General features: G+C 37.7%; 2 protein-coding genes and 1 long non-coding RNA gene across 3 annotated transcripts in view; 2 read left to right on the forward strand and 1 right to left on the reverse strand.

The window, feature by feature from the left end:
• The window catches only part of LOC134796815 (uncharacterized), a 210,742-nt gene that overhangs the window by 153,199 nt on the left and 37,927 nt on the right, over window positions 1–19,616 (forward strand). The window lies entirely within an intron of this gene.
• Window positions 13,273–15,390, forward strand: LOC134796717 (uncharacterized). Its single transcript, XM_063768905.1, has one exon. It carries the CDS (start codon window positions 13,558–13,560, stop codon window positions 15,190–15,192), a length of 1,635 nt encoding a protein of 544 aa, XP_063624975.1. The 5' UTR covers window positions 13,273–13,557; the 3' UTR covers window positions 15,193–15,390.
• LOC134796776 (uncharacterized) overlaps window positions 15,578–19,616 on the reverse strand; it is a 31,900-nt gene continuing 27,861 nt past the window's right edge. Inside the window, exons 3-5 of the mRNA XM_063768996.1 lie at window positions 19,095–19,328; window positions 18,288–18,417; window positions 15,578–16,960 (exon numbers count right to left, since the gene is read on the reverse strand). Of these exons, the coding sequence (XP_063625066.1) occupies window positions 16,860–16,960; window positions 18,288–18,417; window positions 19,095–19,328 (465 nt within the window). The 3' untranslated portion in view covers window positions 15,578–16,859. The remainder of the gene's footprint in view (window positions 16,961–18,287; window positions 18,418–19,094; window positions 19,329–19,616) is intronic.

Raw genomic sequence — 19,616 nt, forward strand, 5'->3', positions numbered from 1 at the left:
ATAAATTGCCATCGGATTCACGGAAGTACGCCAAATTTCAACTCAATCACACACCGGAAAGTGGTTCAAATTAGTTACAAGATTTGAATCACATAAATATAGGTTCGAGTAAGTACATATATGTTTTATTGTGAAGCAAAGTAAAAGTGTGTAGTGTAATAAAAAAAACTTATGTAACATGTTTCAGAGTACAATGTGCAAAACAAACCTCTTTCCGGCAGTTTACCTAGTTAAATAAAACACATTAACACGTAAAACAATCTGCCCATATTATCTCAAATTTAAAGTAACTAAAAAGCGTATCTTTAGTATCTAATTCTGGCAACTTACGTCTTTTCGGAATGGACGATTATATAAATTAATTATTTAAAAGAGCATATGTTATTTGTCTGATCTTGTATTTTACGTCACTTTAAAACGGGAGAGGAATAAGCGCATTTCTCTGAGCTTTGCGCGTGAGAGCGGTGAAAATGGTCGGCGCAAGAAAGTGAAACCTGCAGGCCTTGACCGCCGTCTGTGGAGACGTCCGTGAACAATTTTACATCGTGACCGATACTTTGCTCAATTTCCTTTGACTTTATTCATCTCATGCAAACCAATCTATTTAATTTTCTATTCTTTATCAAGAATCAACCTCCTAGTCCAGAATTAGTTTCTTCCGTTTTGGCAAATTAGAATTACCCGTCTTCATTGTAGGACAAAAAATTAACCGTGAGTTTTTTATTTTACCAGAGTGTTGCTTAGATTTAGATTTAGGTATTTATTTCATAATGATTAACACACACATTCGATTCGATTTGCTCGAAGGCTATTCGTGGTCATCGGGTTGCGATGGATTGCGGCTATTCATAAATTGATGTCTTGGGTCGCGAAGTCACTGTTATACTCAGACCCCGTTATCAGTGGTGAAATTTTATTGAAATGCAAAGGGTTGGCACTCACTCCCCCACCGTGCGGGTAAAATTCTGCAAGCTATTGGGTAAAAGTACGCATGTGGAGTAATTGTTCGCATCAAGAAAATTTCAATGGAATTGTCAATAAAATGAAGTTTAACGAATATTTAAGAAATAGTCTGATCAATATCCACGGACTAATTTAAGAATATTAAATAACTATTAATACTTTACTTAAGATATTGAATAGTGCTTGATTATTGGATCAAAACTTGACTTAAATAAACTATAGAGGTCATAAAATTATACATCAATAATGCAACGTGTGTCGAACTGCATTCGCTTTGCGTCCGCAGCTCACGTGGTTCCAAAATATTGATCAGACAATATCATAAATATTCGTTAAACTTTATTTTATTAACAATTCCATTGAAATTTTCTTGATGCGAACATTTACCCTACATGCGTACTTTTACCCAATAGCTTGCGGAATTTTACCCGCACGGTGGGGGAGTGAGTGCCAACCCTTGCATTTCAATAAAATTTCACCACTGATAACGGGGTCTGGTTATACTAGTTTGCTCGTGACGTATCGTAACGAAATCGAATTAAGGGTCAATTTTCGTTGTTTATTGCAACATTATTGAAAGAAAGTTATTGTAATCGAAGAATTATCTAATGTTATTCTTACTTTCGACTAATAATGTTAGTCTTACTTTCGAGAAGTGTGCATATCTAATCGCAATTAAAGTACCTAAACTTCAAAAACTTATCACTATCCGGCGATATGGAGGTGCTAGCTAAATATTTCAGGATATGGCGACTAACACCCAGCACTAGTAAAACAGAGGTATCCTGTTTCCATCTGGCCAATCAACATGCCACGCAGGAGCTTAAGGTGCATTTTGAAGGATCCACACTAAAACATAATTCTTCCCCAAAATACCTGGGAATCACTCTCGATCGATCCCTTACGTATAAACAACATCTAACCGACACAGCTCGTAAACTCCAGACCCGAAACAACATTCTACAGAAATTAAGCGGGACTTCTTGAGGAGCAAGTGCCGATGTCCTGAGAACGTCTGCTCTGTCATTGGTGTACTCCACTGCTGAATACTGCGTAGCGGCATGGTTGGGGAGTGCCCACGCCACCAGAGTAGACGTTGAGCTAAATAGAGCCATGCGACTCATCTCCGGTACGCTACTCTCAACCCCTTCCCACTGGCTGCCAGTGCTTTCTCGGATCGCTCCGCCAGACTTGAGAAGGAAAGAGGCCCTGATGCGAGAAGCGGCAAGGATCCAAAAGAACCCAGCCCTACCAATTCATGCGGAGTTTCTGAACCCAGCCAACTGTCGCTTAAAATCTAGGAATGCCTCTTACAGTATCTTTAAGAGTCTTGTCGATGATTGTTTCAACCTGAAGCGTGAGTGGTCACAGTCGTGGAACTCATTGATGGCGGGAAAGCTGGGCTCCGGAATCACCCCAGGTGCCATAATTAAGGGAGCTGACCTCCCAAGACGGCACTGGTGCAACCTCAACAGACTCCGCACTGGCCATGGTCGCTGTGCTTATTACAAACACCGCTGTGGATGGGTGGAATCCCCGGCTTGCATTTGTGGCGAGACTGTACAAACAATTCAGCACATTATAGAGGATTGCCCCATAACGCGCTATGCCAACGGACCTCCTGAAGACCTGATCGTCCTTACCGACGAGGCCGCCAAGTGGCTGATTGGACTTAATCTGTGTTTATAACTGTTTGTTTTCTGTTTATTTTACTATGCCATACGATTAAATAAATTAAAGTACCTAAACAACACAATCTAAGAACATAAAAATGTATAAGGAACAAGAACAAACATTACTCAAGAGTATTTTTATTGATAGTGATTGCCGATGTCAAGCAGACGCAGAGTTAATAATGCTAACTGAGATGAATTCAATGATTTCCCCATAGATTAGGCTCGGTCGAGTGGCGGCGACAGACAATGTAAACAATTTTGCATTATATGCTTCCTACCATTCAGGGAATTCTATTAAAATTAATTAATTTATTTATTTATTTATCGCAAAAAAAACTTACAGGGTATTTACATATTTATATTCCGCCAAACTGAGGACAGTTTGTTGGCGGATAAAGCGCTCTCAATCCTTTTGTGTTCTACCCACTTAACTTACATACTTATACCTAATACATTACTTAACTACCTAAGACATACATTAATACATTACTTAAGAGGTCCTATCTTTGAATAGTCTTGGAGTCGACATTTATAAACTTGCGTAAAGTTCGTGGAAAGGAAAATGTAAAGTACTAAGTTAATCGTGGAAACCGTAATCGATTGCCTATTCGTGAAAACCCCATTACATATTATATCATATATACTTACCATATTTTAAATCAGTACTTGAAACACGGGCAGCTGGCAGTTTGTATCGGCTAATCCCCTTTATATTCTAGTAGGCCTCGAAACTCTCGAAGAACACAAACACCTAAATATTGACAGCTTTAAAGTGATTAGGCATTTTTTTAATTTAAACAACCCTTACTATACTGATTAATACTGTGGTTCTAAGATGAGGGATGACATCTATGCCAGGTAAGTTTTTTCAGCTTCCATGAAACAAGTATGTTAGTAAAATCAAAATACTGTACTTGTAAGCAAAAATACTAATTAAATTAACAGTTTAAATATATGCCAGTAGTAAATATAAAATGATTAGCAAAAAATATTTATATTTTTTTTAATAAACATACACGACTCCATAGTTTCGTCCAAATTCGGTGTTTAGCCGTTGCCATAGCGCTTGGAAAGTGCTTTGTTTTGGTTATACGTCGTGGCGCTAAATTACGCTTTCAAACTTACTGTGACGCAATTGTGCTCGGGCACTGTAACCATCACGTAAGAGATTACCGGCAACTTTTTACACAGATAGTAATTGGAGTAACTGCGTGAGATCGGAATCGGAACAAATAAAACACCGATGGACGGGAAACGATTTGCGATAGGTGAGTTAAAATAATTATGATTATTACCTACATTTTAAGAATGCAAATGGATCTGTAGGGTATTTGTATATTATTAATACTTTTCCACCGTTTACCTTTCCAATATACCTAATTACAATTAATTACAAATGTACAAGCTTTCCATTATAAATACTTACTTAACTTACTTACTCCTCTAGCGACCCAAAGTGTGTCTTGGTCTCTAACACGACTGTTCGCCACTGTCGGCTGTTGTTCCGGGTCCTGTGCCGTTTCTCGCCAGTCTTCAACCTGAAGCTGCGTCCACCACATCCGCCCATCGATACCTAGGTCGACCGACCGGGCCATCCATCCATACCAAATACCTGGGACTGGGAGGTCCATTGTAAATACCTGGTATAATTTTATTCACATTCACGTATACCTACCTGACGGAAATACCTAAATCAGAAAGCAGTAGAGAATCGAAAGCAAAACCTAAGTATGAAGCTCCCTCTGACGCTCTATGGGGAGCAGAATCAAGTACAATACAATTACACTTAACACAACACTCACTACACTACAATTCACTACAATTAATTTCAAACTTTCCCCTATCTATTCCTTGAAGATTCCCACTTTAACACTAACACAGGTACCTATATTTTTGATTGTCACCAATAATAATGAGATGTATACCACAATTCCTGTTAAACGTAAAATAAAGATTTAACATCAATTTTTAAATCCTGGCAATATGTTACGAATAGGATATTTCAACTTGTAACGCGCAAAGCGGTAAAAATATTACTAATATCGGTGAATTCTCTTGAATCTCTCTTGATTGGCACCGTACCATACCTACCTATATATCTCATAATTAATTAATTGTTTTTAATTGACATCCATTGTTTATTTTTGTACTATATTTTTGACTCTTAGTTTTGACTGTATTAATATTAACGTGTAGATTGGCACACTTGTAATTTACATTATACTTAATCTGTTTTATTATATATAATTTAATTCTAACTATACATGTCTGGGTACACTATGTAGGTAAGTACATACGTTTCGCCGTGGCTAAAGAAGTCCTACTTACCTACGGCGCTTGATTTGTTATCTAATATAAGTAGGTACTTAAGTATACTATCTAATACATATGCTACATTTTTTCAGACCATAGTTCACAGGGTATTCGATAGAATTAGATATTAATAAAATTACAATGATTTATAAATACTTCTACTTACATATTATTTATAGGAACGTAATAAATAGTGACGTTCCCAATGACCTAAAGATAAAAATGTTATATAACTTATACGATGCTAATTACGAAAATAACAAAAGTTATCAACGCTCGAAGCGTCTAATCAAAAACTCGTCAACAAGTCAATTAAACTGTAACAATCGATCCGAGCCTCGAACTTCGTGATTCGTGATCAAGAGTTGGATGAACTTGAATAAATAATGTTTTCATTTCACGAGAAACGACATTATTTAGAAATCTGTCAACACCATTTTGCGAGCTGTAGAAAGCATAAACGAGCCTGGCGTTAAATGAGAGACACGGGGCGGGGGAGGGGGGATTGTTGTAATGATTTTATTGACACTGAGAAGTGTAGACCCTGGAGTATTGGGTTTACTGAGAGCATCTTAGGCAAATAAGGCGAAATTGAAATGTAGATCGGTTCATTCACGAAGACGCGTGCTTTAAATAGTTCAGGTGAGATTTGCCAAATCTGCGCATCATCGTGAATGATGACATTATCTATAAGCCGATTAGAGTATGAACTATAGCTTGAAATTGACCACGTAACGTAATTTTGAAGAATAGCAGACTTTGAGATCCTCAATATCTAAGAGGAACTATGTATTGGTGTTTTATTGGAGAACTCATTCGAATGTGGTTTATACTTGCGGTCGGTTCATTTTATCAAGATTTTAAAGCACATAACATGCTAATAATGATAGGCATAACAAAGTTAAGAGCGCTATATCATGTCATGTCACGTGACCATATTTAACTTACTCTCTCTCTCTTCAATCGGTCCCTCATTGCTGAGGATCGTGACTCCGTTTGATTCCGTCAACTAGTTGTCTCCATCGGTCCCGTTCTGTAGCTTGGTGGAGTGCGTCGCTGACAGGTATTTTTAGTTCTTCCGCTATTTGGTCCGACCATCGTTTGGGACTTCTACCCCTAGGCCTTTTTCCCTCTATTTTAACAACATGCGCAACATGGCCAAAATACCGCAATACCGCAATTTAACATACACCTGCCGAATTTATGTAGCAGCCGCAAAAATTTTAAATTCAATACTCACTTCTAATTTTGTTACACATAGTCTAGTTTTATTAAATAGCTTGATTTAAAATAAGTATTTGAAAATACGAGTAAGAGGATAAGTCATATACGACATAAAAATCTTAAATAACTGCAGATAAATTAGAAAAAAATATTCAGCTGATCGTTACATTGTTCAAAATTTTAAACAAGACAACATGACTCGATTTTAGTTGTACATGATTGTATATAATAGCTGAAACTCACACCAAGTGCATATCCTATATTACTAGTAAACTTAGTCCGAGCCAATGCTCAATTTCGGCTGGCAATAACTGCACAAATTCAGCAATACTTACTTCATTATTCTCCTGCGAATGCGACTTGCATTAAATGCGTTAACTTCACCCGCCTAGAGCCCGTTAAATAGAAACTTTCTTGTTACTTACATCTGTATCAAATAACTTCACCAACCTCTGTTAAAATATTATGTGAGCTTGGAATTTGGACTTAATGTCCAAAGAACTAAGGTTAGTTGTGGAATGTAAATAGTGTGAAATATGTGATGTTGGGTTAATAATAGTGTAAGAGCTAGTTTACGTAAGTTTGTCAAAGGGGAAGTTTTAGTTATACGTGTGGACGGTTAGTTATACTGGAATTAAAGTTGTATATTTCTTTAAAATATAAAATGTGTTCTATTAAGAGCGCTCTTACAAGAAAAGTCGAAATAATGCAAAATTGATGATACTAGTCGACAAAATTCAGGACTTTGCGCTCATTATTAGAAACAATGAGTACTTGTTCCAGTAAAAGCGTCTTCTTATCTTTATAAATATCGTTGTAAATATTAGAAAAAGGACTTATTCAATTAGTAATGATTTTTTTTCTGATGGTCGTTTCCGAAAAACCCCGTGAAGCACTGAATGGCGAGCTCTTATTTGGAAATGTTGAGAATTTTACTCTGCTAAACCTGGCTATTTTGTATTACTAATACCCTGTACTTTAGGCATATCAAACTATATTTTTCCTACATACCTTTGAGAAAGAGAAAATCAAAGTAAAACGAACTCGATTTTCTCTCTGAAACAAGTGTCAATTCCTACGAAAATCTACTTAATATCTAAGTCATTTTCATACTCAAGCAATCTGCAACGTTTGCTTATACTGTTGGTATACATTAGTGTTTATGAAATTCTACTATAATTTTTTGGCAATTTTTTGAAAACTACTCTATATTACCGACGACGCGCGCTGCGCCAGCTCAGTGCCGCGGCAGAGCTTGTAGAGGCAGGACGTGTGTCGGTCGGCTCCGCACATTTTCAACGGCGACGACGAGGTTTTTTATCATTGTGTGCGGCGGGCGCCGTGTAAAACGCTATACTGTGTGCGTGTAAACCGCAACGAGAGACTTTGATCCTAGCACTGTTTTTATAGTATTATAATTTATAATGGTACAGTTTAATAAACTACCGGACAGGATTAAAAATATTTGAAACGACCTGACATTCTATATGTATTTATTTGACTCAAGATAGTACTCAGGGTCTGATGATGGAGCCGGAAGGTGGTCACCGGTACCAATCAACCATGCAACTAAACCACTTCGTGTTTGGGCTCGTTTGATTCGGCTCAACAAGATCTTTGACTTAAGATAGTACTCAGGGTCTGATGATGGAGCCGGAAGGTGGTCACCAGTACGAATCAACAATGCAACTAAACCACTTCGTGTTTAGGCTCGTTTTATACGTCACAACAAGATCTTTGACTTAAGATAGTACTCAGGGTCTGATGATGGAGCCGGAAGGTGGTCACCGGTACCAATCAACCATGCAACTAAACCACTTCGTGTTTGGGCTCGTTTGATTCGTCTCAACAAGATCTTTGGCACAAGATAATACTCAGGGTCTGATGATGAAGCCGGAAGGTGGTCACCGGTACCAATCAACCATGCCACTAAACCACTTCGTGTTTAGGCTAGTTTTATTCGTTTCTATAAGATCTTTGACACAAGATAGTACTCAGGGTCTGATGTTGGAGCCGGAAGGTGGCCACCGGTACCAATCAACCATGCAACTAAACCACTTCGTGTTTAGGCTCGTTTGATTCGTCTCAACAAGACCTTGGACACAAGATAGTACTCAGGATCTGATAATGGAGCTGGAAGGTGGCCACGGGTACCAGTCTACCATGTAACTGAACCACTTCGTGTTTGGGCTCGTTTGATTTGTCGCAACAAGATCTTTGACACAAGGTAGTACTGAGGGTCTGATGATGGATCCGGAAGGTGGTGACCGGTACCACTCAACCATGCAACTAAACCACTTCGTGTTTGGCTTCGTTCGATTCGTCGCATCAAGATCTTTGACACAAGTTAGTACTCAGGGTCTGATGATGGAGCTGGACTGTGGCCACGGGTACCAGTCTACCATGTAACTGAACCACTTCGTGTTTGGGCTCGTTTGATTTGTCGCAACAAGATCTTTGACACAAGGTAGTACTGAGGGTCTGATGATGGATCCGGAAGGTGGTCACCGGTACCAATCAACCATGCAACTAAATCACTTCGTGTTTGGCTTCGTTCGATTCGTCGCAACAAGATCTTTGACACAAGTTAGTACTCAGGGTCTGATGATGGAGCTGGACTGTGGCCACGGGTACCAGTCTACCATGTAACTGAACCACTTCGTGTTTGGGCTCGTTTGATTCGTCGCAATAAGATGTTTGACACAAGATACTACTCAGGGTCTGATGATGGAGCTGATGATGATAGACAGGTACCCGTCGCCACCTTCGCGCTCCATCATCAGACCCTGAGTACTACCTTGTGTCAAAGATCTTGTTGAGATGAATAAAACGTGCCTAAACACGAAATGGTTTAGTTGCATGGTTGATTGGTACCGGTGACCACCTTCCGGCTCCAACATCAGACCCTGAGTACTATCTTGTGTCAAAGATCTTGTTGAAACGAATAAAACGAGCCTAAACACGAAGTGGTTTAGTTGCATGGTTGATTGGTACCGGTGACCACCTTCCAGCTCCATCATCAGACTCTGAGTATCACCTAGTGTCAAAGATCTTGTTGAGACGAATCAAACGATCCTAAACACGATGTGGTTTAGTTGCATGGTTGATTGGTAATGGTACCTTCCAGCTCCATCATCAGACCCTGAGTACTGTCTTGTGTCAAAGATCTTGTTGAGACGAATCAAACGAGCCCAAACACGAAGTTGTTTAGTTACATGATAGACTGGTACCCGTGGCCACCTTCCAGCTCCATCATCAGACCCTGTGTATCTTCAGTGTCAAAGATCTTGTTGAGACGAATCAAACGAGCCTAATCATGTTACTACATGGTTGATTGGTATCCGTGACCACCTTAATCATCATCAGATCCTCAGTACCAGTTCGTTTTTAAACCCTCGTTGATACAAACTTTACAACCTATAGGTATCAAATGCAATGACGAAACATGTAAATAAGCGAGTAGGTACCTATAATTTCTTTCGAGTAATATACCTTCATAAGTACGAGTATGGGGCTATTCATAAATTACGTCGTTTCAAATGGGAGGAGTGGGGGGGGGGGGTCTGGACATCGGATGATGGTAACATGACGTAGGAGGAAACAGATTCATCCGAAGCTTGATTTTTGGATTATTTGAGGGGTGGGGGGGGTCAAAAATCGTCAAAAATAGATGACGTAATTTATGAACAGCCCCTATGTACATTTGCACTGCATTTAGTATTTTCGTACTTACCAAATAACAGTTTTAGAACTTTAAAAGTTAAGTACAGTTAGTGTTGTTATGGTTGATTTCAATATGCTTCGCGAAGGATCAAGAATGTTTAATCCATCATTGTAGTGCGAGTGTGGTAGAAGGGATCGGCGTACTGAGCTCGCACGGCCTGCCGCAGCGCGTAAAATACCTAAACTCGCTCAACGCCGAAATGTAATAGCGCTCTTAACATAGTCTACTCCAGTACATTCATCCACGTATAGGTGTAATTACGCATCGCTAAATTACCTTGATTTCATCTGGCAATTACATGAAGTCACTCCAAGCGTACCCAGACTAATGAAGCTACAATTTGCAGTACATTCACCCCAGACGCTAGGTAATCTAGGTATAAACATAGATCAAGATGCAAAAAAGTGTTTTAAAACATACACAGTATAAAAACGGACGATAATTTAAAAGAAAAATGTTTGCAATTTCAGAAGTCAGGGACTTCAACACCTACCTGTAACATGTTTTTGTCAATAAAAATATTTTATTTATTTATTTATAATACTTTATCCGGGTACCTGGCAGCTGTTAATCGGCGGAGGTCAAAGTGGCAGGCCAGGTAAAAGGTTTTGTAAAGCGCTCTTGGTTGACGGTTAGGTACCGCCACCGCCTGAAAGTGTCATCTTTATTGCGTGAACTATGAGTATGAGACCAAACGCCATAAATGCCATAAATTTTTATTTATTGTGACCTTTTTTGCCACTTTTATGCTATTTCTACTCAGAAGCTCTTTCGATCTTAGTGGGATAAAAAAATGTCCCAGAGTTTTTTTCCTATTGTGTTACCATTTCCCCATACACTTTGTATGGCGGTAACAAAAAGAAAAGTTTGAAAAATGTATGGACACTTTTTCTCCTATAAGGATGAAAAGGGCTCGCGATCCCGACTGGAAATAACACAAAAATGGTCACAGTATATAAAATGGCAAAAAATAAAAGAAACGCTCAAGTAACTAATATAGAAATAAACACTTATTTATATCCTAATTAAATGATAATAATAAAAATAAAGGTAATGATGATGATGAATAAAAATAAAAGTAATGCATAATTTTTAGGTCGTATATTTTAAACTACTTACTGATAATTTTCATTTTTATTAATATTTAATATGAATATTATTGACTCATTTTCTAACTTTAAGTGATGATACTTGGCTTGGTACATTTAGTATTAGGTTTATAACCATTATACCGTTCCGTAAAAAAAAATGTTTTAATTTTGTATGGGTTATACATGTACCGTCCGATTATATACATAAATACTAACATTTATAAAACTTAATCTTCAAACCTAAGTTGGTTGCACTTTTATCGTCCTTCACGGTGTTCGTCAAAATGATGCGAGTGCGAGAGTGACGCAAATAATAATATAAACTATAGACTACAAAAGAGCTGCCATCATATCACATCGGTAAACAAATCGGATTCGGGGAAGTTGGATCTTACTTGTTTTATATTTATTACTTTATTGAATCACCTTTCTCTCCTTTTGAATTCGCAATTCGATAACAAATGAACGGATGTTGTTTCTTTTTTTTTCAGTTACGTTTATTACGTGACAGGGGCGGGGCGTGTCTTGAACGTTTACTGTGTTCATTGATGGGATAATAATAACCGCTGTTATGTACTTAATGCAATTTCACTTACGATTATTTTCTGTGCGCACGTCAAGTATTTAAGTTCGTAACAGATGTTTAATACAGGAGCGGATTCTGGAGAAGGTAGTGTTATTAGATTAATATGGCGTACGTAATTGAATATAAATATGAATTACAACAACCTAACACACGTCAAGTGACCCATAAAAACCGGGCAAGTGCGAGTCGGACTCGCGCACGAAGCGTTCCGTACCATAATGCAAAAAACGGCAAAAACAAAAAACGGTCACCCATCGTGACCCATCCAAGTACTGACCCCGCCCGACGTTGCTTAACTTCGGTCAAAAATCACGTTTGTTGTATGGGAGCCCCACTTAAATCTTTATTTTATTCTGTTTTTAGTATTTGTTGTTATAGCGGCAACAGAAATACATCATCTGTGAATTTCAACTCAAATTTCAACTGTCTAGCTATCACGGTTCGTGAGATACAGCTTGGTGACAGACAGACGGACGGACGGACGGACGGACGGACAGCGGAGTCTTAGTAATAGGGTCCCGTTTTACCCTCTGGGTACGGAACCCTAAAAACTATGTAACACCTGTTAACAACCCATAATTTACGCAAATAAATATCTTATCTTACCTTAAAATACAATCGAACTATATGGCACTCACAAAACTACCCCATTGCAGATTTAAAAAATAATATTGGTACTTACTTAATTTTCTGAAGTAGTTTTTAAAATGACCTAAATAGCATTTTCAATGTGCCTATAATTTCTAATTCCCTCTCCAGTTAGGCTCCAAAGAGCGAGTTGAACTTCTTTTATTTATTCTACTATAGTTCGTTTTTTTAGCATTAGAAAAAAAAGACTACGCGATCTTGACGTGTCTTTTAACTGAAAAACGCTTTTTAAAAATCAGTAACTCTTACTTATGAAAGCAAAAGAATATAAATGATCGTATTAGATTCATAATTGATACATATTTGCCGTGACTTATTTTTCAAAAGTCTTTTTCAATAAAAAGACACGTCAAGTTTGTTTACTTTTTTTCTAATACTAAAAAACGAACTATAAATATCGAGTAAAAGTGCATCGTGCAATTACCACGGAGTCGATCGTGTTAGGGATAATAGTAAGTGGGCTAGCGATTATGGAGAGAGTGGCCACGAACTGGAGCATGGGGTGATATAGTGGTTGGTTTGGGAAATCGCCTTATTTCAGTAATTAGTATTAAGGTCTATCAAACAAAGTCTGGTGAGAGACTTCATAAGATACTGATACGTCGCTTTAGCCCAACAGTCATTATGGGTTCGTAAAAAAGGCGTTAAGTATAGGGCGTAAGTAAATAATAGGCACTGTAAGTAGGTACCTTTAAAGACATATTTTAATTTAAGGTACAAAAATAAAATGCGAATCGTGCTCAAGAGGCTATGGAGCCTAGTTAAAAAAGAGAACACTAAAATAAATTCTCAGTAAAAATTACACTCCCATCCAAAGATAAAAAAACAAGCAACACATTAGGTACTTTCATTTTGAAAGCTATAAAGCAAATGAAATTATTAATCTGTGTAAATTTCGTGTTATTCATCATTCATTACGTTTTATTTACTCCACGGTTTCCCGGTTTTGAATTTATTTTTACTATAGGTACCTACTTATCCTGAGTATCTATCAGTTACAATTCTCGTTAAATTTAATAAAAATTTGTGAAACCCAGATTTATCAAGCACACTGTCTTTTGTGAAAACGTACAGAATGAAAAACGGTTTCACCTGAGCGCAGGTCACGGGCATGAGAAAGATGCGATAGTCCATTAAGATAGTCGCCAACGACAATCACCGCAATTATCCAGCGCATTCGTCGTGACCGAACTGGAATTACCATTGCATTAGAGCGCAAGGGAGGGCGTTTAATGTGCATCCACTATCAGAACTATATCAGTGCGAGACAACCACAGCTGCAGCTCAGTCCTCGCGCGCCCGCCGCGCTGCCGCGATTCGAAAGTGAACACAATGAAAACGACAGTGAGAATAATCGTATTTTGCGTGGCCCTTGCCGCTGCGGCATCAAAAGATCCGGCGCGAATTGAAAATGGAGAGATCAAGTACCAGTTGGATGTGCCAGGAAAAGAACCTATCACAGTTATAGAAACAACGCCAAGTAATGTGAGACAACACTGGCAGGATTACTCCCGGGATTTCAAGGATCATGACGACAGTGAAATGAAACACGTAATGACTGATATTATACACGACCCTGATGGCTATCCAAGATGTTTTGGACCATCCTGTCAAGAAGGATTTTCGGATGACGGGCCACAGAGGGATTTGAATGACTATTACGCAGACGCGGAGAAACTGAAAGACTATCCTGACTTCCAAACAAGCATGCAAGCGTTAGCCGCTAAACTCAAGAAAGACAAGTACAAGAATAACCCATATAACGCTGATCCTTACAATAATGATCCTTTAGAACTAAGTCATTCTGATGAAGAAGACAACGCTAAGGTATATACTTCTTGGAATCGTCTCAAAGTCAAGCAGCATAAGCACCCTTATGATGACAAGGAGGGCTGGGTGACGTTAGAACCAGTTGCATGGTCAACCAGTAAGATCTCAAAGTGGAAACCGAATGTAAAGAAACCGAAACCCAATCAATGGATCGAGGACGATGACAGACCAGACAGCGACCGGTACAATCCATACCAAGGAATCGATTATAATAATAACTATCCTCAGGTGCAGAAGAAACCGTCTAAGACGCGTCCTACGTATATAAATAATAAATTACACACATCATCAGAATATGATTCTGAAATGCCATCGAAACCTACATGGAGTAAACCAACCGTACACCAACAAAGTACGTTCAACTATCCTAGTTCATGGTCTCCAGACGATAGTCGGCGCCCACATAAACCAAATTGCGATTCGGAGGAGCAGTACAATGACAGTAGTGCAAATGACGATGCTGTTTTCTATGGTATATCGGATTCAGTAATGACGGATCATCGACCAAGTAAGTTTCCAATTGAATACGAAGCGCTTCACCAGGCTCCTTATCAGAGGCGCCCCATCAGGAGACCAACACAAGTGATCTACGCGGGATCTCCTGAACTGGACAGCGATCGGTCTTCGAGGCCCCCATATGGCGACGGGCAGTGGGTGTTGCTCTCTACGACAAAGGGTTACCGGAACAAAAAACGACAGAGATCTTTAAGCCCTACACCTACAGCAGATGACCGCTCGGACGGAGCAACAATGACTTCTCACCAAGCAGTAGCGCTAACAGTATTGCCTATTGACAATGCTCACACTAACATGACCACATCACATGGAGGATTGTTAGAAGTTGAAAAAAGTTTCAAAACAGTAGAGGAATCAAAGCGAGATATGGATAAGAAGTACGATTTAGCTTTCGCGTCGAGCCTGCAAAAGCCTACGACTAACCGGGTGGTCAGGAGGAAAATTGTGTCGAATGTAGCACCTGACAGCTCGACCGTGTTTGCGGCCGTTGGAGCGGGAATGCTCCCAGCGACCATGGCCATGGTCGTTCCCATGATGCTGGGGCGAAGGCGAAGAAGAAGGGACCTTGATACTACACCAGAAGATTCAACTCACAATAACATATTTTACAAAAATCAGTAATAGTTAGTTAATTTATTTTTAGGATAAGTGATCACTGTGATTATTAATTTATTGTATTTAATGTTACTGAATATTGCAGGGGCTTTACGTTATTTAAATTACCAGTCTGTTAAAATACGTTCAATGTATTTCTAAGACTCAACACATTTGTATTAGCATAAGCATAGGTAATTAAAACACAATAATTGAAATTTAAAAGTGATATTATTTTGATCTTCGACCTATAAAATGTTTAAGTTAGCACCTTATTACCTTATATCAGTTTCTGAAATATGAAGCAAAATCATATTTCCTTTAGATACTTATTTTAATAATTTATATCCAATTTTAAATCAAAGCACTAATGTATATAGACGCATTATTAGGTTGGTACTAAATCAAACACATATGTTTATCATAAAGGCGACAAAATTCTTATTCAAAATATAAAATTATATTTACTAAGCTGTAAAATCTTAACGCCACAAATTGTCCAGGGCAATATTATTAATAAATACAAAACAGTACCCAGTACTTTACAAAAATATGTACAAGTTATCCAAAAATATGACTACAAACATGCAATTTAAGGGTAGGTGTAAAAGTACTATCATTGACTTTATACAATCACGGGAAAAAATACAATTGCAAAAAATACAAATAGGAAAAAACAATAACAGTTAATACTAAACGTATATATATAGGTACTTTTAAATATTGGCTTTCTAATATGCAGTTATACCTATATGTATAATCGTTTGTTCAATCAAATAGTTTCGAATAATAATAATAAATAAATAAATAAATATATAGGACATTCTTACACAGATTGACCAAGTCCCCCAGTAAGCTCAAGAAGGCTTGTGTTGAGGGTACTCAGACAACGATATATATATATAATATATAAATACTTAAATACATAGAAAACAACCATGACTCAGGAACAAATATCTGTGTCATCACACAAATAAATGCCCTTACTGGGATTCGAACCCAGGACCATCGGCTTCACAGGCAGGGTCACTACCCACTAGGCCAGACCGGTCGTCGGTCGAATGTTTTTAGAATATCTAACTTTATTCTAATCTCTTCTATCTTATACTTTCAAAACACGGATGAAGAAACACTCAAAGTAAACTTATATTTCAGAAAGTAGGTAATACTTCCCTTTAATATGATAAAAACTATCATAAGTCCTCCTTGACCATCCTTTCCCGGACCTCAAACTATTAACCACACCTTTCAACTAAAGGATGACTTACGCTAGACCGGACCGGAGCTTCCGGCGCTTCGTTTTCTATGGAAAGCACCACGTGATCATCGATCTGCCGTCATAGAAAATGACACGTCGGACGCCTCGGCCCGGGCACGGCCCGGTCTAGCGTGAGTCATCCTTAAATCGGTTCAGCGGAATATGTAATCCAAACCCAAGCTATGAGGGTTCAAAAAAACGACGAAGCGTTTCGAGAAAAGGTAGGTAGTGCCCTTGCGCTACGCTTTGCTCGTATTGGCGGGGGCACTACCGTGCCCCCAGATATAGAATTGATAATAATTTCGAGATTTTCACATTTCAATTTTGTTGTTGACAAGTGCTGTTAGCATAATGACGTGACGTTCGAATAATCGAGGGTAAATTGACTCCAGCGTTTACTTAAGGTTATCAATATTCGTAAATTAAAAACATCTACTTAATACTTATAATACACTTCTCCCGGCCTGCTGTAAATGTTGCCCGTTCGGATTGCTTCCATCAGATACTTGACGCTGAAGAGGCATATAATCAGGATCACTGGAAACAAAAAGAAAACGTCATTGTCAGGTCTAACGCGATTAAATTTCATTATTGTACCTTTTTTCTGACGTTTTGGCAGGTTGTACCTACTACTAACTGGGTCACGGAAAAAAGGTAAAATAATGAAATTTAATCGCGTTACGTAGGCTCGGAGTAATTAACAATGGAGCCGCCATTAACAGGCGTTCCCCTCTGTCGAAAATAGGCGGCCAATGGTCAACGACATGTCAACCATATGTATGGACTGACGTTTATCTGACATGAAGTACCTATACATTTGATGTGCCCCTCCCCCGCAAAAAACGGCAGACTATTTTGTACCGAAAATTTTAGACATGGCGTCTCCGTTGTAGGCGTTAATGACGTTAATTATGTGTACAAAACTCGAGAGTTTAAAATGTTTCAAAACACATATAAATTGGACTCAAACTATAAATGTTAATTTTGTCAACCTCTCACAGTTACAAGAATGCGCATGGTATGTATTTTAATGTACATTTCACACACGTATTTAGTAAAAAAGACTGTGTATTTAGTAAAATGTTAGATTTGTGCGTATATTATAGTTGCAAAAGTAATAGACAGACACACAGTTACCTTTGCTATAATCAGAGATCGGACAAATTTGCGTCATTACTCGCAATAATGTGGACATGACTCCAAAATTGATTAAATAATTAATCATTTAATTAATTTCTTACCTGAGGCTTAATTTTGATTCCTAATCAATAAATAACACAAAGATTTCTTATAATGTAAATTTATTAAAGAAAATAATCAGTACGTTTTCCAAATTTTCTGTAGGTACTCATTTTTTTATATCAAAAATATATTTAAGTCCTATTTATTGACTATAGGGAACAAAATTAAATCACAGGAAAAAAAAATTAAAATAATTAATATTTAATCAAATTTGGAGTCATGTCCACATTCTTGCGAGCAATGACGCCAATCTGTCCGATCTCTGACTATAATTAAATAATATTAGTAGGGATGACTTTAAAAAAACGTCGAAGCGCCCCTAATTACACTTGCAACATGAAATTCTGCTCTATTAGTGTATTTTCATTCTTGTCTCAGAAAAAAAAAATTGCTTTAAAAATAGGTAAGTAAATAGATTTTGTAGGAGTTGCAGACGTTGAGTAGACGTGTTGCATACGCAACCCGCTGTGCACTGGTCTTACAGTATGTACAACCACAAAACGGGTTTGTTATGCCATTTAGGGTTCTTGCTAAATTGGAAATTCTATAACATAAGTATTGAACAACCAATTTAGCTAGGGCCCTAAATGGCGCAACAATCGCGGAGCGTGATGGTACTTACAATCTGATCCAGCAACAAGGCCGAGCTGTATCCAGCCGCCGGAGGTGGCCTCCCACACGATCAGGACTATCGTGAGGAATAAATGGAAGAAGCTGTACAGGAAGAACGACGACACCAGGCAGTTGTTCACCTACAAATAATAATCAATCAATCAATCAGTCAATCAAATCATTAAATGTGACGTTATCTATGAAATGGGGCCTTATTGCCGATGGCGCTTACGCCATTATTAACGATGCTCCGATATAAATACAATGCCGCGCGACGCTGTGCGGCGTAAGCGCCATCAACAATAAGGTCCCTTTTCATAGATAATGCCCCAAATATAGGTAAAAGATTGTTATTGGTAATTAAATTATTCAATCAAATAATAATATTATTTACGTAAGCCTTACTGTCACAACTTTAACTTTACAACTATCTCTAATCTTTCCCTTATGGGCTAAACAACTGAAAGCCATGTATCGTTATATTTTTTTATTATTTATTTTGTTAGATATATTGTGTCTCTTCTTAGAGTTCAATTTAAGTAGGTACCTATACTAAAAAGATAAAACGTAAAAAAAATTAATCGAAATTCTTCAGCTGTTAAAATTATTGTTGATTTGTTGCAACAAAACGCAAGCGCTACTAAGTTTATCTTGAACTGAATAATCGAGAGAATACTGCTGAAATGGATTTAGTAAGGATGATATTATCTCTAGAAATTATCTTAACAACAATTAAGTAAAGCTTATGGTCATGTATATAATATGTACCTACTTATTGTACCTAATGGGTGAGTTGTAACTGTTAAAAAAAACTTACCGAATAAGCTCCACACGTAAACATCGCGGAGAAGATAAACATCAGGAAAGCAACAACAATATACGATGCGTAATACACCATAGCAACTACTGCTACCAACGTTTCTTTTTTCTCTCCGAATAGGTCCTCTAGTTTCTCCCAGTTTTTGAATTTGCTGGAATCTACTTTTTCCGGTGAATTGATGCTAAGGCCAAGCTGGTATAAATTGTAAGCCATTACTGCTATCGTTATTACCTGAAACAATAATATTTATGTAAGGTTTAGTGTAAATATTCCCACCTTTTTAGTTGTTAAATAGTCATTTATTTACTACTTTGTAATTATCACGACTTCAACATGTGTAACTAATACAGCCTGCCTTACTAATGAAGTAAGATTTCGGTTCGTAATCCATTTTGTAAAGTTTGTTCAGAAATATTTCTACATAAAGAATACTTAACTTAATTTAAAGAGAAGAGAAAAAGAAATACAATTTTAATATAGTATATTAAAAAAATATATAAAATCTATTATGTTACTGTT

The sequence above is a fragment of the Cydia splendana genome, chromosome 14, assembly GCF_910591565.1.
Source record: "Cydia splendana chromosome 14, ilCydSple1.2, whole genome shotgun sequence".
NCBI classification, from domain to species: Eukaryota; Metazoa; Arthropoda; class Insecta; order Lepidoptera; family Tortricidae; genus Cydia; species Cydia splendana.

What these genes read in the sequence shown, in the direction of transcription:
- LOC134796717 (XM_063768905.1), top strand. Translation starts at nt 13,558, where the DNA reads ATGAAAACGACAGTGAGAATAATCGTATTTTGCGTGGCCCTTGCCGCT.